Source organism: Spermophilus citellus (assembly GCF_964194105.1).
Source record: "Spermophilus citellus genome assembly, chromosome: 15".
Classification (NCBI taxonomy): domain Eukaryota; kingdom Metazoa; phylum Chordata; class Mammalia; order Rodentia; family Sciuridae; genus Spermophilus; species Spermophilus citellus.
The window spans coordinates 4537321-4560209 of record NC_138195.1 but is presented as its reverse complement, the minus strand read 5'-3'; the positions used below and the strand labels follow the sequence as shown (position 1 = coordinate 4560209).

Here is a 22889-nt window from a genome sequence, read left to right as displayed (position 1 = left end):
CTGGATGATACTTTCAGGTAATGATCAGTACACTAAGGCGACTTGGTTCCCCAAATTTCCTTCTTCTATGTTGAAGCGTTCGTTTCCAGTAACAGTTTGAATTTTTAGGTTTCACTCTGTTTTCTCCTATATTGATAGATGTATTTGGAACTCTAAATCCAACACGGATTTGCTAGCTTCTTGAAACTTGACACAATAAAGTAGTTTCACGTTCTATCACTATGTTTTGTTTCCTCTTGATGTAGCCCTAAGCAGTGACTGGCGAGAAACACTTTCATGGAAAGGGGTTGCCAGACTTCCCAAAATTACGAATCTCCAGAAATCTCAGCAAATATTTTTTCACCCAGACTGGATGATACTGTCAGGTAATGATCAGTACACTGAGGCGACTTGGTTCCCCAAATTTCGTTCTTCTATATTGAAGCGTTCGTTTCCAGTAACATTTTGAATTTTTAGGTTTCACTCTTTTTCTCCTATATTGATAGATGTATTTGGAACTCTAAATCCAACACGGTTTGTGCTAGCTTCTTGAAACTTGACACAATAAAGTAGTTTCACGTTCTATCTCTACGTTTTTTTTCCTCTTGATGTAGCCCCAAGCAGTGACTGGCGAGAAACACTTTCGTGGAAAGGGGTTGCCAGACTTCCCAAAATTACGAATCTCCAGAAATCTCAGCAAATATTTTTTCACCCAAACTAGATGATGCTTTCAGGTAATGATCAGTACACTAAGCCCACTTGCTGCACCAAATTTCGTTTTTCTATGTTGAAGCGTTCGTTTCCAGTAACAGTTTGAATTTTTAGGTTTCACTCTGTTTTCTCCTATATTGACAGATGTATTTGGAACTCTAAATCCAACACGGTTTGTGCTAGCTTCTTGAAACTTGACACAATAAAGTAGTTTCATGTTCTATCTCTATGTTTTGTTTCCTCCTGATGTAGCCCTAAGCAGTGACTGGCGAGAAACACTTTCATGGAAAGGGGTTGCCAAGCTTCCAAAAATTACGAATCTCCAGAAATCTCAGCAAATATTTTTCACCCAAACTGGATGATACTTTCAGGTAATGATCAGTACACTAAGCCCACTTGCTGCACCAAATTTCGTTCTTCTATGTTGAAGCGTTCGTTTCCAGTAACAGTTTGAATTTTTAGGTTTCACTCTGTTTTCTCCTATATTGATAGATGTATTTGGAACTCTAAATCCTACACGGTTTGTGCTAGCTTCTTAAAACTTGACACAATAAAGTAGATTCACATTCTGTCTCTGTGTTTTGTTTCCTCTTGATGTAGCCCTAAGCAGTGACTGGCGAGAAACACTTTCATGGAAAGGGGTTGCCAGGCTTCCCAAAATTACGAATCTCCAGAAATCTCAGCAAATATTTTTTCACCCAGACTGGATGATACTGTCAGGTAATGATCAGTACACTAAGGCGACTTGGTTCCCCAAATTTCATTCTTCTATATTGAAGCGTTCGTTTCCAGTAACAGTTTGAATTTTTAGGTTTCACTCTGTTTTCTCCTATATTGATAGATGTACTTGGAACTCTAATTCGAACACGGTTTGTGCTAGCTTCTTGAAACTTGACACAATAAAGTAGTTTCATGTTCTATCTCTATGTTTTGTTTCCTCTTGATGTAGCCCTAAGCAGTGACTGGCGAGAAACACTTTCATGGAAAGGGGTTGCCAGGCTTCCCAAAATTACGAATCTCCAGAAATCTCAGCAAATATTTTTTCACCCAAACTGGATGATACTTTCAGGTAATGATCAGTACACTAAGGCGACTTGGTTTCCCAAATTTCGTTCTTCTTTGTTGAAGCGTTCGTTTCCAGTAACAGTTTGAATTTTTAGGTTTCACTCTGTTTTCTCCTATATTGATAGTTGTATTTGGAACTCTAAATCCAACACGGTTTGTGCTAGCTTCTTGAAACTTGACACAATAAAGTAGTTTCACGTTCTATCTCTATGTTTTGTTTCCTCTTGATGTAGCCCTAAGCAGTGACTGTTGAGAAACACTTTCATGGAAAGGGGTTGCCAAGCTTCCAAAAATTACGAATCTCCAGAAATCTCAGCAAATATTTTTTCACCCAAACTGGATGATACTTTCAGGTAATGATCAGTACACTAAGCCCACTTGCTGCACCAAATTTCGTTCTTCTATGTTGAAGCGTTTGTTTCCAGTAACAGTTTGAATTTTTAGCTTTCACTCTGTTTTCTCCTATATTGATAGATGTATTTGGAACTCTAAATCCAACACGGTTTGTGCTAGCTTCTTGAAACTTGACACAATAAAGTAGTTTCACGTTCTATCTCTATGTTTTGTTTCCTCTTGATGTAGCCCTAAGCAGTGACTGGCGAGAAACACTTTCTTATTTATTTCCATGACATTAAATTAGGTCCAACGCATAGTTTTATTTATTTATTTTTTTACCTTTTCTTGGTGTATTTTTGTTCCGTATTTTACTTTACTCCTGCATTTCCTTCTGTAGTGATTTTAAAAGATAAAGTGCTTATTTCAAATAAAAGATTTTGAAAAGTTTATTTGAAAACATCTAGAGTTATATTAATGTTAAAATTAAACTGCTTATTTTTAGACTCATACTTCTTTTCCTTATATTAATTCCCTAATGGTTTTCCAAATTAATATTTAATCCAATTTAGGTCATAAATTCTATATTTAAAGAAATAATACATCTTTCAAAATTCTTGGACATTATATTTTGGGGTTATAATTACAAGTTATTTACACTCATAAGTATCCCACACCTCCCCAAACATTTTTTAGCTTTCATATTTTTATATGATTTTCTAGCTGTTAAGAATGTATAGTCACTCTTTAGCCGAAGTTTTGTTGATGTCTTGGTAATATGGAAAGAAAATTTCCAGAAAAATATTCAAGGAAAACATTTGGGTTTTGTTGTTTTGAAGTCACACCAGGCTTTGACTGTTTCCTCAAACATGAACATTTTTGAGCATAACATTTTAATTGCAATTATTTTCTTTTACTAAATCTCTGTTGACTTTGCTTCACTACTTTCACGCATTTATTTTTGCCCTGCCTCATGAAGTTCTGCAGATTCCTTATAGAAAACACAGTGTGGAAATTTAACAATAATGTAAATATACAGTTACTAAGAAACATTTTGTCAATTATGTTATGCTTTGGGCAAGAGGAGGGCAAAACTATTCAGCCTTTCCAAAACTTAAAGTTTCAATTGAAAGAACATTTTTTGGCAAACAATTTGTCAACATCTAGTTAAGGTTAAAATGTCCACACTTAAATTCACCCATTTCAAAATTTATAAGCCTAAAGTTATACTAAGGAAACATGTTTAAGAGTCTTTATTGCATTTTCAAAAGTAGAAGAAAAAAGGGGAATTAAGTTGTGCATTAATCTATATATCAGAATACTGAAAAATAAATGATTAATTGAAAGATATGCATACTTACTGCCATGTATAGAAAAGTTGCAAATATAATGCTGACATTAAAAAACATATTGAAGGGGCTGGGGATGTGGCTCAAGCGGTAGCGCGCTCGCCTGGCATGCGTGCGGCCCAGGTTCGATCCTCAGCACCACATACCAACAAAGATGTTGTGTCCGCCGAGAACTAAAAAAATATATATATATATATTAAAAATTCTCTCTCTCTCTCTCTCTCTCTCTCTCTCTCTCTCCCTCTAAAAAAAACAAACAAAAAAAAAAAACATATTGAAGACTGGGGATATAGCTCAGTGGTAGAGCACTGCCCTAGCATGTGTGAGGCCCTGAGTTTAATCTTGAGAACGATAAAATAAATAAATAAATAAAACAAATTGATAATTGTATTATATATGTTAAATACTTTTGAAATATTTAAAAATACACAACCTATATCTTTTTTATTTTGACCAATGTTAAACATACATAATATTTAACAATTCCTGTAGTCCTAAAAGACCTCTTTTATAGTGGTTCATTGTCCTTTCCCTTGAATAAGCTACCTCCCAAATCAACCATTTCAACTCTTTCAGCTGATTGTCTTTGTATGTAACAATATACCTCTAGATAACAAATCCTTTAGCATCTTAATTTTTAAATAAAGTTCATGCACTGTAGATTTTGTAATAATAAAGACAAAGATTTGATTCACTTTCATCATTTCCCTTTTTATCCAGTCCTTCCCATCCTCCCATGACTCATATTTACAAAACTTTAAAATTAGATCTACATTATTCACATTTCTTATTTTTATGTGAATGTTACTGACAGGTAAGTCAAGATGTATCTTAAGATTGCTTGTCCCTTCCTTCCTTAAAACTGTGTTTTCCCTGAATAACTGTCTTGTTTCTCTGTCAATTTCATTAAACTCTTCCTTGCATTAACTTGAATCAGATTTTCTGTCAATTTCATCTACTTAAAGAAAATTTTCCAACAGACTCTGATCTCTCCAATCAGGAATGGTTGGTCTTCTTACCTGCGTTCTTGAACATGTTTTCAGAATGAAATTTTTTACTTATCTCAGTGATAAAGGCATATTTTCTCAATACAATGTGTTATTGATTTTCTTGGTTATAACATAGTTTGATAGTAAATGTCATCTATTACCTTCCTAATAAAGGTTGAATTGGCAGTGACAAAAATATTAACTTATACAATCCATATTGATATGCATCTGGATATAGAACACAAGGTTGAAAACACTTCTAAATTTTGAAAACATCATTGCATTATGTTGTATTATCCAGTATTTCTGTCATACACTTAAAAATGTGGATGTGTACATTTTTTTTCCCTTTTACTGATCCTATGGTGTGGAGAATAAGCTTTCAATATGCAGACACATGCCCCCATTTTTAAATGCTTTAGTTATTTCTTACTTTTGTTCTTTTTAAATTATATTTCTGCTTCTGAAGTTATTAGTTTAGAATATTTGATCTTCTGATAAGTTCTCTGAATCTCTTACATTTACTGTTTCCCAGGCTTTTGTCTCGTTGATAATTTTCTTCAAGCATAATCAATAATTTTATTGAGTTTTTTATATCAATGATATGTTTTAATTCTCCTAGGCTCATTTTTTTATACTCTTCCATTTTTATGTCCTATTTCATGGATTCAAAACAAAGTGGGCAAAGAATGCTGGCCCATCAGGAGTTCGGTGCACAAAGATCATGTGTGTTAGGCACACTTTATAAAATGTCCTCTGTGATCTCACCTCTTGATATCAGTATCCATGTAGACTCCCCTCTTTTTGAGAGTGGCTTGACTCAGTACCTTGCTTCTAATGAATTGAAGGCATTTATTTAATAAAATATCACTTCTGAAGTTAAATTATAAAATATTAAAACTCTCTTTTTGCTTCCATAGTCTTTCATCTTTGATACTTGACCACTTTAATGAACCAAGAAGCAATACTGAAAAGACCCATATGACAGGGACTTGAGAACAGTTTCCTTCTAAGGGCCTACAAGGAACTGAATCTAGCCAATAACAAAGCAAGTGATCTTGGAAGTGGATCTTTCACCATTTGGGTCTTAAATGATTATAATCCCATTCAACACCTTGATATTAATGTAGAAGAGATCAGAGCACATATTTATCCATAGCATTATGAAATGATAGAGTGAAATGTTAGCATAATTTGTTTCATACTAATAGACCTCTAATATAGCATATAACATTCAGAATGCTAATCTTTATTCTTTATGATATAAACTAGATTAGAGGCCACCTTTTTTACTTTTCCCAGAGAATAAAATCACATTTTGTGTGTGGGGGGGGAGGGTACCTAGGATTGAACTCAGAGACACTCAACCATTGAGCCACATCCCTAGCCCTTTTTTGTATTTTATTTGAGACCAGATCTCATTGAATTGCTTAGTGTGTCACTTTGACTGAGGCTGGCTTTGAACTCATGAGACTCCTGCTTCAGCCTCCTGAATCCTGGGATTACAGGTGTGTGCCACTGTGCCCAGCTAAAACTGCATTTTTAAGAGGGCATTTTACTTAGGATGGGGACCAGAATATGGGAATTCTTTTTAGAACACATTCTCAATCCAAACTCATCTTTTTATTCCATTATTCCACTATCACCATTATCTTATGCCATAAAATTCAGAGCCTTCTTGGGGCTTGTGCTGGAAGTCATGTTGCTGTTTAGTTTTTCTGCCTGTTTCTTTGGAATTCAAATTTTCAGATTTCTTGGGCATATTATTTACCACTCATCCATTTGCTGTTCAGCTTCCATAATTGTTTTTTCTTGTTCTCTTGCTCTTCGTGGTTTTGTTTGTTAAGCAACAACAACCACAACAAAAATCTATTAGTAATTTTAGTAAATATTCAGTGACCATCTAAAATGAAGTCAATCTGATATTTTATAGCACATACAAGTTCATCAGTATTTTTGATGATTTTAAACATATGTGGAAGTTATTACTTATCCTTATGAAGTAAAGTGTATGTAAATATTTTTTTGGCTCTTTTCAATGTTTCATTTTAATAGTTTTATATCAAACTTAATGTTCATAAATCCTATTAAAATATTTTATCTTGACAATAAAATTTGGGATTTTCGTAGTACAACATTACTGCATACTAATCAATTATTTTTTTTAACTCATTTATTACCATGGGGAAATCCAAAATTGAAAAGAATAAAAAGGAGACTTGAAGTGAAGTTCATGATACAAAACAATTAAAATAGTTGATGCTTGCTTAGCAAGTGCTTTTATTTTCTTTTTTAGGAAGAAAACAAATTGCACATGAATAAACATACTTTTCTCACTGTGTGGTTGGAGAAACCAAGTCATAATCCTCTGCCAACATGTGTGATGATGTTTAAAAAGAGATCTGTTTCCATTTTCTTCAGACTGGCTGCTTGACATTTCAAAAGATAAGAAGTACTGCTCAGCTTGAATGAACTCAAAAATATCTCTGCAAATGTATTTGAACTCATCTTTTGAAATGTCAGTTTGGTACCAAGTGATATAAGTTACTCATTGAAATACTAGAATATAAGTGTTAAGAGTCTGAAACCTTTTCATTAGAAATAAAATGAGGTTGATGAATACATTTTGGGTAAATCAAGGAACTGAGACTTTATGTGGCTATTCCTTAAGATAATTAGTTCTTTACAATTAAGTTACTTACAGTTTAAATATATAAATATGTTGTTGAATTTACATGAGAAGATATTTATTTCATTTTTTGTATTTTTTTCTCATTTAAATTTTCTTCTTTATTTATTCAATATCTAGGAGCTATTTTACTTTCCTGTTTTGTCTACATGTTGTGTACTTTTTGTGTGTTCAAATATATGTGCTTTTAATAGAATATTATATACTTGAGTCTGTTTCATCTATTTCTACTGGACAAGTTAAAGGTGTCATGGGTGTGGCTATAACCACGTGTTATTAACAACCAATGATGAAAACTGACTTACCACACAGCCTAGCAATTGTTCTCTTGGGGAGTTAGTTACCACACACATATGAAGAGTTATTTTCACACAGGAAATAGTACGTGAATGTGCATAGCAACTTTATTTGGAAACTACCCAGATGTCCTTCAATGAGAGAATGCTTAAAGAAACTGTTTCACATCCATACAAGGAACACTAGTTATCAATAAAAGAAGGAACTATTGATATATAAATAATTTGGATGAAAGAAATAATGATGGATGCAAAAAGTTAATTTCAAAAGGATAGATACTACATCATTTCATTTATGTAACACTTGTGAAATATCATAACAATTTAATTAGAAATTGATTAGTGCTTTTTAGGAGATAAAGGGAGGGTAGTAGTTGTGTGGGTATAAATTGGTAACTTGAAGGAATATTGTGGCAATGATACAACTAAAAGAACTGATATTCCTGGTGGCTATACAAGGCCAAAAGTGTGATACAAATGCATAGACTCATGTACACAACCTCACAAATGAGTCCATGTATAACCACTAAAACAGTATAAACTTTATAAAATGTGCCAATGTCAACTTCTTGGTTTTGCTTTTGTATTATGAATGTGTATTATGTTAATGCTGGGAGAGATTTGGGGAAGGGCATATGGGACTTCTTTATATCTATATATCTGTATATATTGCAATATCCTGTGAATCTGTAATCATATAAAAACAAAATGTTTACAAAAAAGTCACTTGAAGTAAAATTATTTTAACAGGCAAAACCTTCAGAGAAAATGTGATGTCACACAAGTTTACATGGTGTAGTGCTAGCACATTTTTTGGATACTAATGCTCACTTCTGATTACCTCTGTTGGGTGTCCTGCAAAACCCGCTGTGGACATATACAGGAATGCTTCATTTAGATGCCATGAGCAACAGCTTGGAAATAGATTTTTAAAGATAGAGAGCATTTTTATTCTACCTTTTTAAACATATTCATTATTTTTCATAAACATGGGATGAAAGTTAGTTCCAGGGCATAAACATAAAAGAATTTTATTTTGTAAACGTGAATAAGAGGAGTAATTCTTTCTCAAGTTTTTTGTTCTCTGGAAAAATACTTGTATTATATTTTAAACATATATTTTATGAAATAATGTACATCCATTTTCACATATTACTGTTTCATTTAATAACCAAATTGAGATTTAACACTAAGAACTATAGGTGAATTCCAAATGTAGACTCAATTTGTGCTTTATGATTCATGTTCAGGCTCTTTTTTGAGTGAAGTTTTTCCTCAGAAAGCATCAGTAGTGATGGGAAAGTATTTTATAAAATTATCAAACAAAAAGGCCTGACAATTTCTTTAATGAAATTGACTTGTTTTACTATAACCATTACAAACATTTTCTTGTTAATCTTGTATCCTTTATCACTCAAAAATAATGATACATATTTGTCCTTTCCATAAGACTTTCCATAGTTTTATAAAAGTTGATAAATTTAACAAAGAGGAAGCATGAGGCTGAGAGGTTATTTCAGAAGCTGGCTCCATACTGACCTAGTAGAACTAGAAAAAGTTCTTCATGAATTTTTTTGAATTTTGTTTGGCAACCATCTGTGGGCAGAGCACCCATAAAAGATATTAGGTAAAAAAAAGTTAACTAAAAAATTGAATTTGAAATCTTCTATCTTGTTGAGAAGTAAAAGTTTAAGTGCTTGAAGAATAAACATATGAAGAACAGTTTTCATAGAGGAAGATAGACACCAGGAAAGAGTTTTGAATAAAAAATCAATTCTCTGTGATATTTAGACCATAAATCCTTAGACTTAAAATTTTAGGAAGCTAGGTATTGACATTTACTAATTCTGTGATGGAGTATTTCTTTCTGTTCACATACTTTACTAAAATTAGTTATTCACAACCTACATGTTAGCAAAGGAGGAAGGGTGTTATCACTTATGAAATAAGCCAGTATAGAAAGAAAACAGAATCAGAATCGTAATCAATAAACTGGTTGTGCTAGAGGATTTGTCAGGGAAATGAATTGAAACATAAAGTACAAATAGAACTTACACCTTCCAGAATTTCTGGAATAGTTAGAGATGTGGATATGCCACAGAAAATGATCATGTCAAACAAATAGATTAGGATCAGAGGCTAAATGAAAGAATTATTTTATTAATTTATGACAACAAAAAGTATTTATCAGTTTCTTTGTACTGTATTCTGTCCCTCTCTCCCTCCTTTCTTCTTTGAATTCATTATTACTATTTTTGGCTCTGTGGGTGTGTGTATGTATGAGTGTGCATGCAGGCATGCACACACACATGTGTACATAAATGTATATACATTTTCCTCTAGGATATTTTTATTTCTATTTTTTATATTATTATAATGCAATAAATAAATGCTAAATTGTAGAAAGTGTAACAATTAAAAGTAAAAGAAATCCAAATTATCTCACTAGTCACATGCAGATGTTATTAATAGCATTTAGCATTATAAACTTAAAGTCTGCATCTTATTAAGCTTTTGTAATTTGTCATTTTAGAGCTATCTTTTTGTGTAGATATGCATCTGAGTATTTAAATGGCTCTCTAATATTGTATTATATTTACCATTTCTGTATTTACTACTTCTAATTGAACATTTGAGTATATTTTTTTCTTTTATCTATTAAATATATCAATATGTTTTAAATGTTAGCCCATATTAATTAATTTATTTGGTTAAATTGAAAAAAAAATAATTGCTAAATATAAAACTAGTCACATTTTAAAATCACTTGATGATACTAAGAAAGCCACCCTGCAAAAGGCATTCTAGATTAACAGCCTACCAGCAGAGTACATGAGCTCACCATTGCTAACTTTTAAGTAAAATTTTCCTCAACAAGACAGTGAACAGTGATAACAAAAGGCTGGTCACTTATGTACCCCTTTTGTTCTGTGTCATTGAGCAAATTGATCAGTTTTTCCCTTGACAAACTGTATCTAGTTATGTTATAAAGCCTATTCTTGTATGAGTGGATTAGTTATTATTAATGTTTTGAGCATAGTACTGAGTTTAAAAAAGTCCTCTAAATATAAAAAATATTATAGCTTATTTCACACATATTAGCAAATATTTCTGGGTTTTGGAAGAAGGGTTAGAATTAAGTGGAATTTTAATGCTCACAGTTAAGTCACATCAATCTTATGACACTTCTGTGCACACTTTTCTTCTTCAGCCTTAAGAGTACTTATTATTTCAGTATCCACATCCTTATATGATGCAGTTGTTCAAGACGCTGGAGGCAAGCAACCATCAAAGAATTTCCTGGTAAGTCAATTTGCCTGACCATAAACTATATCAGCCTTGGTTTCACACTATGCTATGATATCTTCAATCCTGGTACAGTGCTATAGGGACGATTAAAGACTAGATCACCAACAATGACCAGTGTGGTTCTTTGTCTCACTGTAATTTATTTGAATATTTTGTCTTTCTTTTTTTGCTACAGAACTCCTATTAATAACCATAGATAGTGTAAGCATTTTACTCGTTTCTTAACAGTCATAGGGGAAAACTGAGTGCTAATTCTGATATAAATATATTTAATTATAAAGTACATGTATAATGGCATAAAATGGTGTGAACATACTTTATATAGAGAGAGACAAAAAATTGTGCTCTATATGTGTAATAAGAATTGTAATGCATTCCACTGTTGTCATGTATTAAAAAAATAATAAAACAAATTAAAATATAAATAAATGAGGATTCTGATGAGTAATACTTCAATTTGTTTTTAAGTAATAAAATAATTGACATATTCCAACCTTTATTAATTGGTTAAAATATAATATTATTCATTGTTTTTAAAGTTAAAAATATCCAACTGATACAATTAACTTGAAATAAAATTTAATCTCACATAAATAGGTAGAAATGTGAGTCATTGATGGAGATAAAAAATTCTTAAAGGTCAGAATAACGCTGAATAAAAATGAAATATTTTATTTTATGTTCATTAATTAAAATTCAATATATAAGGATGATTTGTATATATTATCTTGATTGTGAACTTCAAGGGCTATTGATGGCTTAAATATAATGTGAACATTTACCTTCGGTTTAAAATAATTAACATCAACATACATCTATCCTCTTCAGCAAATCATGGGTCTGAAAAATTAACTTCATTAGGATAGTAAAGATTCATAAGATATCTAATGAAATCTTTTGCTTTGCTTTTGTTTTTCATTAATTCTCCCTATAAGAAAATGCAGCTAAGAGACAAAATCATTTTAAATAAAAGACTATAAAGACTCTTTCTTAGGTTTTCTTCCAAGGTGTATATACACAGGCTTTGGGCCACCTGTTTGTGCTAATATTATCTGACTATAATCCTTAACCTTGTTATTTTCTTAATTTGGTCAATGATCTCTACTGTACATGTTTCTTCCACCGGCATGCTTCTGTGTACCTTAAACTGTCTTTTTTTCTAAATAATGTTTTTTATGATATTAGTTTCTCGTTGTCTTCTATTAATTTATCCGATCTGTACTATATACTTGCTTATTTGCTTTTGGATTTAAATAAACCTGAATTTGAATATTTTGATCTATTATTTTTTGTCATTAATGTAAAATTTTTGAGTAGTCTTCTTGGTTATCAATTCTATCCTTTACTTCCATTACATTAGCACTTCTTGGATAGAGTCAGCACCAAGGGATAAAGTTCTTATGGCTCACCAGCTGAATTAGCACTCAGATCACTGAACCTCAGTTTTCTCTTCATTAACATGGGAGTGATAATTACACTCACATCATGGTTGAAGTTTCAGCATTATGTAAAAAATGATTATTGTAAAAACATTGCATAAAGCTTCAAACATGGCAAACCTTTACTAAATAGTAATAAGTCTTTCATCAAGATTGTTGCTCTATTTTGAGTGCAAAGAAGATATATTCAGGGTTATTAATACATTGAACTCAATCATATAGCAAAACTTTTTATAAGGGTAGTAAACATTCTAGGTGCCTTATCATGGTTACTCTAGATTATCCCTCATTCTTGAAACTTAGTACTGAAGTCATGTACAAGCAGAGACCCAGCAAGACACGAGTGACTTTTACCTTTTGAGGCCATAGCAGTAAATTGCAAACATAAGAAACGCAAACAATAGGACATCCAAACCAACACTGATGTCATAGCCTTTTGCTGTGAAAAGCAATAAGCATGAAAGAAAAAAAAAAGATCTAGTTTTCATGCAATGCCATGTTCCTATGTAAGTGTGCTAGGAGTACTGGCATGCCAAGAGATCAACACATGGATAACTCTTTGAAATTGAGACCCTAGCCAAAGTACTAACATTGCCTTCTCTGATTAATCCTCTAGATAAAAAATAACTTATTATTGCCTTTGGGCTTCATTCTACAGCTGTTCCTGCTTCCTCATATTCAACACTTTAAGCAACTTAAGGTGGAGAATTAAAAGGATTTTGCATTCTGTATTCTCAATCATTGAATTAGCCCATCTTGGGTAGCAGATCACACAATTATGACTGTAATGACCAGGGTTCCAGGTTTTCTTTGATACCTCTATTTTAAATTCTCTTTGTCCCTTTATATTCAACCTCCAGATGGATAATTACTTCCAACTTCACATTCAGAAAATATTGGTATTGTGTTGACTGACGTAAATCACAAGCTACATATACTTCCAAGAAAAGAATCAAGTCATTTCTTGTCTGGAAAAGAATCAGGCTTCAGTGTCTGACTCTCCTTAAATAATGCATAGGATTTAGATGAAAGTACTATGTGTCTTGGGTGGTTTAAATAATTCTTAGGGAGTGGAATTTCTGTAGAATGGAGGGGCAGATATAAAATTCAGACACTTGAGGTAATTTAGAGGAACATTGAGATTAAAATTTTAGTGAAAAATAAAATAGAAAATTTCTCTAAGCCTTTTTTGGCTTTAAGTTCTAAGCTGAAGAAATTTTTATTTTTTTGTAGTCAATAGTAAATAACCGAAGCTTGATGAACTGGGGAATAAGATAGAAATTCAAAGAATATGGAAGAGAGCTTGAAGATCATCTTCTCTACATCCCTGATCTTATTGATGAGGATATTGAGGCCTATAGAAGTAAAACAACTAGCTCAAAACCACATTAAACAGCTTATGTCTTATATTAGCTTTACTATGTATTCTTAGGCTTTAGATATCTTATTATTCTCTTTAGAAATTCTTAAGTAACTCAACTATAAATGGGGTAGGGAAAGATGCTTACATTTTGAATGGTCTTCAAATAGAAACATGCATTTAAACTTTCCATCTCACTGTGAAGCTTTTAGCCAAACTGAAAGACTGATTTGTTGCCATTCCTCCAAATTTGCTACATGCATTTGAAGCACATTATAATAGAATGAAGCTGATTTCAGACTTCTGGTGCCAAAATATTTCAGGGAAAAAATCAAAGATGAGTTTCCACCTCTTTACAAAATTGCATAACTGCAGCTTTATTCTTCCATCTTCATTGCAAATATTTAATCAAAAAGCAAATGTCATCAGCTAAAGAGTGCAATTGATTTATTGTGAAGGCAAACAGGAGTCTAGATAAGTCAAAGCTGGTGAACAGGTTCATCTTTATTAGGTGTGAATACAAGCCCAATCTTGACAGTTGTTACTAGACCCCAAGTTAAATGAGATACCTTTATTCTAAAAGCACATTTTTGTGGATGCGTTTTTATTCGCAGTTTTTTTTTCTTAAAAATGCCAATTTACTAAAATTGCCCTTCAGATGTATCTCTTTCGACGAATGTATGAGTAAATTGATGGAAAATATTAAAGCAAAGGGAGACATAACGGAGGTGAAGCACAGAACGTTGTCTTAAACTGTTTTCTCCTGGTTATTTGTAAACCTCTCAATGTAAGAGAACACAAGCAATTAAAATAATTAACCCCTGAGATTATTTGACCCATGCTAATATCACTAGAATTAATTGCATATATCTGCACATTATATACTTTCTATAATACTTAAACATTCTATTAATTAAATAAATGAATTAAATCATGACATCTTAAAGTATTTGACAGTACAAATCTCAGTTCCCAAATTCTTTAACTCCCTGAAATCTGAGACCTACAGCCTGAATAGAATTTAGATATTCTACAATTTACTTCTGAAGAAAACGTTCGGTAATTCTCTCCTTCAAGCCACCAAACTATGGGAAGGACAGGAAGGGTCAACAGCAGTGAGCGATATGGTTGTTTAAGAAACTAGCCACGGACCAGCAGAGCCTGCGAAAGCGCGGCTGTGTGACGACAAGGTTGTTGATGCCACAAGCCTGTGAGTGGCAGCAGGCAATATGCCAAACCAAGGGACTCGCTTCTCCAAGGGCTGACGCTGAGCTAAGGCTGATTTCCCTTCTGCCTCCCGGGAACTCTGGTCCTCGCTGGCGTCGTCAGGAGGATTCTTTGCCCTAATTATCTGGGGAGGAAGACGCGCCTTTCCCGGAGACCGCTAGGCAACACTCACCACGGCAGCCTGCAGATTACTTCCCTCCGTGGGTGTGTGACTTCGTCTAAGCAACTCACACTTACAGTAGATTCCCACTGGCGAGGCTGCGAGCACAGAGGGGCGGGGGAGCTGGGAAGAGGAGGAGGGAAGGAGGGTGGGAGGCGCAGAGCGGGGAGGCAGAGGAGACGCCGGAGCTCCAGACACAGCAGGAGCGCGCTGTGGCGGTGCAGTTTCAAGCTCGCCTTCGCAGCCTCGCACACACCGCCTCCTCGCTGAGCAGCAGGAACCGCAGCAGCTCCGTGCCGCCGCAGCCCAGCTCCGCGCTCCAGCCCGCTCACTGCCTTCAGTACCGCCCCTCGTCAGCACTCAGCCCGCAGCTATTTCCTTCTGCCAGCCTCTTTGAACTCTTTGGATCTTTGCCTTTGCTCGCCTCTCTCCTCTTTTTTTTCCTCACCCCATATTTTCTCAACTCCTCTCTCTTTATCCTTTACCACCCTGATTTTCTTTTTATTGGAAATTTCATCTTAAGATGACTTGCCTTCCTTACCCTCGTCCATTTCAGCACTGAAGACTGAAAAGGAACATTTCCCTCCCCTCCAGTGGCATTTAAAAATCGCAATTCTTCAAAAGTCTAAAGAGGCAAAGGAACAGGACGCAAAACCCTCCCGGCACCCTTGATTGAGCCCAGTCAAGAACAGTTCTAGCAATCAGAGCTGGCGTTTCATTGAATCCTACTGAGGGGGAAGGCGAAAGAAACCAGAAGCAAACTTCAGCTGTCTCCGCGGGTCTGTGGTTCCCGCATTTAGAAGAGCCGCGTGCCAGAAGGCATAGGAACCCACGGGGGACGAGGAGGAGCCCCGAGTCTCCCTCGCCCATTCCTTGAGGACAGAGGTGTGGACTGAGGCGCGCGGGACAACAGCGGCAGAAGAGGGTAGGAGAAGATGCGGGGCTCCCGGCCCAGGGGTGCGGGACGCCGAAGGCCCCCGGGCGGCTGCGGTGGCTACACCCTCCGTACCCCTGCGTCTCTGGCCGGCTGCTACTCCGCACCTCGCAGGGCCCCACTCTGGACGTGCCTTCTCCTGTGCGCCGCGCTTCGGACCCTCCTGGCCAGCCCCAGCAAGGAAGGTAAGGAAATGGAGGTGGGGGCCGCAGCCACCTGGGGTGGAGGGGTGAGGCGGGGCCTGGGAGAGCGGGTCACGGAGCTTTAGAAGCGGCTGCCGCGGACTAAATCCTTCTCCTCATGTGGATTTTTTATTTGTCGTCCGGTTTCGTTGGCCTTTCATTCCCTCTCCGCTGTCTTTGGTTGCATTGTTTGACATTAGCTGAGGAGTGCCAGGGAGGAACCTGATTGTGGACCCAGGCTGATGGGGGGTGGGGAAGTTGAAAGCCAGGAGGAAAGAGGGGTCTGAGACCCGCGCTGGGAGGTTGGGTGCGGCTAGATCTCTGAGCGCCTGGAGAAGTGTCATTTCGTTTAGTGAGAAAAGCAACGACAAGAATTTCAGGACAGGTGGAGCTTTTTAGAAACCGTTATTTGATGTTGATGATGGGAAACGTTGTGGGGGTGGCTTTTGCTTTTTGATTTGGGGGAAAGTGCCTGCTGGGAGCTGTTATTTAGGGCATCACCAGATGCTATTCTGGGGTGGGTGGCAAGAGCTTTTATTTCTTGAAGGAGGGTGGCAAAGGACAAAAGGCACCCCTACTTTAGGGCACCCTTCTTTCGGGGGTGGTCTCACTGTCACACTCAAGCGAAGGTAGAAGAAGGCGGGAAGGTGGGATGCCGCGGCAGAAAGGGGAGAGGAGTATAGCTGCTAGAAGTTGCTTCTGGAACCCACCGCGGCTTATCTCATAGAGGGAAAAAGACTTGCTTCAGCAGGCATGAGATCCTGGTGCCTAGGTCTCCTTACCTACCCTCATTTTTGCACTCCGGACCAGAAGATTGTCCCCGCCTTCTTCTGAGAGAAGGCCGGGCGCGCAAGCAACACTTGTGTTGCTCTGGATGCCCCTGGAGCAGTGCTCAGCCCACCCAGTGCCAGCCTCTTCACCCTCAGCCCTCCGCCCTCCTGTCGCCTCCAGCTGGGCTAGCTCCTCTTTCACACCAGTACTATGCTCGGGTCTCAGCTCAAGGGAGCATTCTGCGCGATGGGGGATGTGAGGGTGTCCAGAGCAGTGAGCATCTCTGATCCGGATCAGGGATACCAGGATCGGTCATCACGCAAATTTAAAATATAAATAAAATAAATTTTAAAATAAAATAGAAAACTCTGTCCCTTATTTGGAATGCTGGGGTTTTGGTTTGGAGCTGTGGATGTGAAGCCTGAGGTGCAGAACCTTAAAGAAATTCCTTCCACTCCTGGGGCAGAAGAAGCTGGACCGGAAAGATGAAGCAGCAGCTGAGAGTCCTGTGTGTCCTCCTGACTTGCACGGGTTCAGTCTTGGCTGTAGGAGAACGCGCTGAGCTGGTATCCTCTTGCTGCCAGCTTCCAAGGAACCTAGGAGAGCTTGGCAGATCGAGACCCCCACTCCCCACCCCAGGAACTTTGTCTCCTTAACCCTATGCTTAGTTTTTTTTTTTTTTAAATATGATCAAAGGAGTATATATATATATATATATATATATATATATATATATATATATATCCATCTATAGATATGTATACATATATATGTAATCTCCCATGATTAAGCCAAGCAATATGTATTTTCCCTTCCTCATGAAGTTGAAAGAGTGTTTTATGAAGTCTTGTAGACCTTTTACTAACGTCTTATGCTAGATTTATTCGGCTAAAAGTGTTAAAGATTCTAACAGGGTTATGGGTCCTTTTAACTGTCTTATTCCACGAAAAGGAGCATCCTGGTTAGACCTAAAAGAGTCACCCTTTCGTTTTTTTTCATTTTAATTTCAAGTCTTTTTCTTCATGTGTGTTGAGGGAGCGGAATTGAGGTAGAGTACAGCTACTCACTGTTAGAGAACAGAAAGAAGTGAATTCTCAGAGTGATGGGATCAAGTGGGATAAAGGACTAAGATTATGTGAAGAGGAAAAACAGGGAGGAGGAAATAAATGAAAAGGAAGCAAGAAAGTAGCACCAGTTTCCTAATCTGGTGTAATGTTCTCGAATGGAGACTGACTCACTTTAGATTTCATGTCCACAGGTTGTATGGTCTTACCCAACTAGTAGAACACACAGCGAACTTGAGCTACAGTGAGATAAGGGTTGGAGAGGGGATCCAAAAAAAACTGAGCAGTACTTTACCCTCCAGTCCCCTGAGGACGTAAGAATAAAAGTGTGCCTGTTGTTTGGGACACATTTTGTGACATATACATAATTTTATGTTATACATACTTAGAAATAAAATTTTATTGCCATCAGTCTTATCTAATTTATCCCATCTTTGCCAATTTTCCATCATTCCTTTAGTATCATCTCAGACCTTTATTTTGCTTCTATGAAATCCAGTCTTCCCTTTTGGTTTTCTATGTTAGTGTTATTATAAATGTATTAAAATATTTGTAGCAGCAGATTGTTTTATTTAATTAGTGAGTCAGATTAGAGTTTTTCAGTTTGGTTTTGTTTCAGAATGAACTTTGAAAGGACAAAGACAGAAAGAATTGATGTACACCCTAAATTCATTAATAACTTGCTCTCATATAATTTGCTCTTACAACCTAATACAGATGTTTAGTAATTTAAAGAACTGTTGTATATGAGTGTGTGTGTGTGTGTGTGTGTGTGTGTGTAAAGAAATAAATGTGACTTTACATTCAAAATTGGTATTTCTGCCATTATTAGAATTTAACTTTAATAGATTTAAATAAGCAGGCTTGAACAGAAAAAGCCAAACTTGTATCTAAAATCTTGGATTGATGTTAAATTTATTTATTTAGAATGTGTTGATTAGCAGACAATTGAAGGAAAATCTATTCTTTAGCACAAATTCTAAGCAATTTACTAGGTAATTATATAGTCAGTTATCTTTTTACAGATATAAACTGCAAGTGGAAGAAACCTTCAATCTGTAGTACAATATAAAAATTTTTATCATAGAATAGTTCAGAGACATAATTACCAAGAGACTAGCCTCAGATTGATCAAGCAGGACACTATTACCAAGTGTATCAACGAGAAAATTTTAACAAATTAAAGGGGGAAGTCCATGCTTATGAATTTTTGGAGGTGGCCCTGAACTTATTCAGTAACTGCCATTTTTTTGCTGTCTGGAGATATATTTGTAAACAAACATTATTTGACAAGTGCTTTTCTCAGCAGGGATTCTTGGCCAATTACTGCTGAACAGCTCTGCATTGAAAATGATTCACCCGAAGTGAATCAAGCTTAATTCATTGAAGCTGCAGTCAGTAATGTCCCAGTAAAGTGCTTCTGACAGTTGTCAGCAGTTTGTATTTGAAAAGTCCAGTTTCTTGTCTCCAAATGTTTTGTATGTTCGAGAAAGTGGGATGGAGGTGTTCTGGGAAAAGAAACACATAAGGAAGGGGGAGGCTGAACTGCTTGAGAGACAATCAGAAAATTGTAAATGTTTTCACTGAAAAGAGACAGGAGGAAAAGTTTGTTTTAGACTGTTTCTCGGTTTATAATAGGACCAGGCCCATAAAACAGATTGGAGGACATAATAGATTTGTAAAACTATATGGCTTTATTTTGTGGCCTTGTCCTTCTGTTGTAATTCATTTCCTTTTAGATAAACCGGCAGGACCCCACAGAAAAAGGACAGTAAAATCACTCCCTCACCAGGACACTACTGAACAAGAAAAGAGAGTCATTACCCCTATTTGAATCATAGATTGTTGGAACCAAAGGGACCATGAAAAGTTTGGGCTTTTCACTTAATAAACCATGAAAAGGAGGGCAGGAGGAGGCTGGGTCTTGACATTTTAAGCTCTTTCTTGGAGGCCAGGGTGACAGGTAAGAGGGTTTCATTTCTTCATGTGGAAAAGAAGAGGGTACACAATTCCTGATTTTACAATGGAGATTTCTTCTTGATTGGACATTTCCTTGTAATTTTATCACTGGTAAAGATTATTAAGTCTTTATTCTAATTAACATAGGATCTAGTTGTTCTGGGAAAAGAGTTCACTTCCTAATATTTAGAAATGTACTATTTACCATTTTTATATTATTACTACACTCTACAAAATGTAACCATTTACAATGTGTGTATCTGTACATAAAATATCAAAATAAACCGTTAGCTAGTTATAGATAAGCATTCCCAAATTATTTAATGAAATATTTTATTAGTATTACCCACTGATGAGAAAATGAATGTGCTTTTGTTTTTCCGCTATACTTTTGCTGTTTGACACCACCACTTGAATCTCCTTTGTTTGGAGTGCATTTTATGTATTTCAAGCTTGAATAGCTAAATAATTTCTCTCATTTGGGAAAAAAAACCCTCTACCTTTGACTGTAAAAATACACAAAAATATGCATGAGTATATAAGTTAAATATAGCTATTTTTCCTTTTCTGAGTCAAATTTAATGTTCTTATTAAGAAGAAATATATGCTGTTTATTTTTGAAGAAATAACTACTTTAAAAAAGTATTTATAACTTCTTATGCAATATCTTTTCAGCTTAAATTAGCAGGTATTATTATACTTTAAGTGGATAGCTTGAATTTAAGTTAGTGAAGGTACTTAATAATTTGGAAATTGTTACAGTATTTTTGAGAATCCTAAAATAGTTTTACAATGATTTTCATAAAGCATCAGAATTAACTGAATATCAAACTGACATCAGAGTATGAATATCAGACTTTACTTATTGTTAACATTTGATTACAGTATTTACCTTTACTTTTTCTTTTCAGAAAGACTAAATTATGGTTATAAAACTAGCATGAAAGTTAAAGCTGTAAATTGTTACCTTTAAACTCAGAATGATTTTTACTGATCTAAGTATGCCTAGTGAGTATATCTACCTCAGTAGGGGTGTAATGGCTCCTACCAATATGTCTACTAGGTCTATACATATTTAGCTATTTCTTTCAAAATTTATATAATCAATAGGATAGGTAGAATTTCTCAGGAGTTATTCTAGTCTGTTTTATACATATACACACTTAATTATAGTTAATTTAATTTAAAGAATTTATCATATGTTTTATCCCAGTCTAATGTAATTAAATATAGTACATATTTATACAAATTATGGGTAGATTATGAAAAGGAAGATGAATTCTAAAGGCTTTGTAAACAGATTGAAGTGGTTCATATATTTTTCAAAATAGATTAATAATATAACCAAAAAATGTGTTTATTCACTGAGGTGAATTAAACATAGAAAATAAATAATGGGAGAGTTTCTAATGTATTCATAATAATTTTAAAGTACTATATAGCTTTAGTGCTACAAGAACATTCTTTAAAGTACTATATATCTTTATTGCTTTTAGAAAACTGGAAAGTTTGACATTTATTTGCTGTGAGCATCTTTTATGAATTATTGTTTTCATTGAAAATGTTTATTTCAAAACACAAATTTTCCTAATTTATCTATTTTTAAGTTTTTTTTTTTTAATTTTAAATTTCCAAAACATCACAAAATATCAATACTTAGGAGAATCTCCTTTTATTTTGCATTTACTTTTCTCTTTATAGATTTTGATTTCCCAGACATTAATTTACTGAGTTAATAAAGTACATTTAGAATCGTTAAACAAGGAAAAAATGAATTGCAGGGATAGGGGTATAGCTAAGTGACAGAGTATTTGCCTATTATGTGTGTATATAAGTGTATATGTGTGTTAATATGTATGGGTTCAATCCCCAGTATCCCCAGTACAGACCTCTGCCAGAGAAAGAGAGAAAGAAAGACAGAGGGAGAGAGAGAGAGAGAGAGAGAGAGAGAGAGAGAGAGAGAGAGAGATTGCAGTGTAAGCATTTTAAGTATAAATTTTGAATAAGAGCTCACTTTAAATAATTCATTTATTAACATAAACAAAGTTCATTTTAATGAAGGTTTTTTTTCTCAAAAAATATAGTAGTATTTACTGATTCTATAAGTAATACTGTAAAATAGCTATGGTGTAAATTAAGCTACAAATGGTACATGTATTATTGAATATTAACATTTGATTGGAATTTGCATCCTTCTTTTGACACCAGAGATTTCACATATAAAGAATTTATTCATCTCAGTTATTCTTATCACATTAAACAAAATATATAGCTTAAATGTAACATTCATACTTTAATAACAGAAAACATTCAAATGAATGACTTAAAGCATAATTCTGACTGGTAAATTTTGTGAGAAATAAAGATTTTAAATTCACATTTAACTTCTTTCCCTGTTGTCTTAAAAAATCCTTACCAGATATAATCTTTTAGTGTAAAATTTTAAATTAATAATGTGCTATAAGAAACATAGAGTTTTCATAATTACTGGTAAAATGTTTAGTAAATTACAGTTTTGCTTTTTTCCCCCCATAAAATCTCAAAAATTTCATCTAGCATCCCTAATGAGAATCCTAGGTGTAAAACATCATAGATGAACCAGTAATTTAATAGGTTGGAGATTTGCAGATTTAAAAAACTGTGCTTTAGTATGATGGCATTTACTAACTGTTATTTAATGTTAGTTTGACTTTTTTGAAATGATTTTTTATCTTTAGCAACTTAAAGAAACCATAAATAATAATGTCTGCTGTTTAAAAATTGTATGCAAATCCTCTAAAAATTGTGTGAATTTGGCCTTTGGAGTACAATTTGTTCTATTACATTTAAAGAAAACCTGCTAAGTTCTGTTTATGATTGAACTTTTTTTTAGCTCTTTTTTTCCTATAGGATCCACAGCTTTTAGTCTCTTATCATTCTATGAGTTACTTTATTAATATTATTTAAATTATTCCTTAAACAATGAGAAAGCATATAGAAATTTTTTGAATGAAAATCCAGGTCATGACTCCTTTCCTCTGTATCTCCCAGTGACTCAGTGTCCATGCCTTTTACTATTAGGCACTTCTTAAGC

General features: G+C 34.8%; 1 protein-coding gene across 1 annotated transcript in view; it reads left to right on the top strand.

Moving 5' to 3' along the window:
* Positions 1-15572: 15572 nt before the first annotated feature.
* The window catches only part of LOC308634074 (ephrin type-A receptor 5-like), a gene marked incomplete at its 3' end in the record, with an annotated part of 71655 nt that continues 64338 nt past the window's right edge, over positions 15573-22889 (top strand). The window contains exon 1 of the mRNA XM_081267647.1: positions 15573-16025. Coding sequence (XP_081123773.1) covers positions 15842-16025 — 184 coding nt within the window. The 5' untranslated portion in view covers positions 15573-15841. The remainder of the gene's footprint in view (positions 16026-22889) is intronic.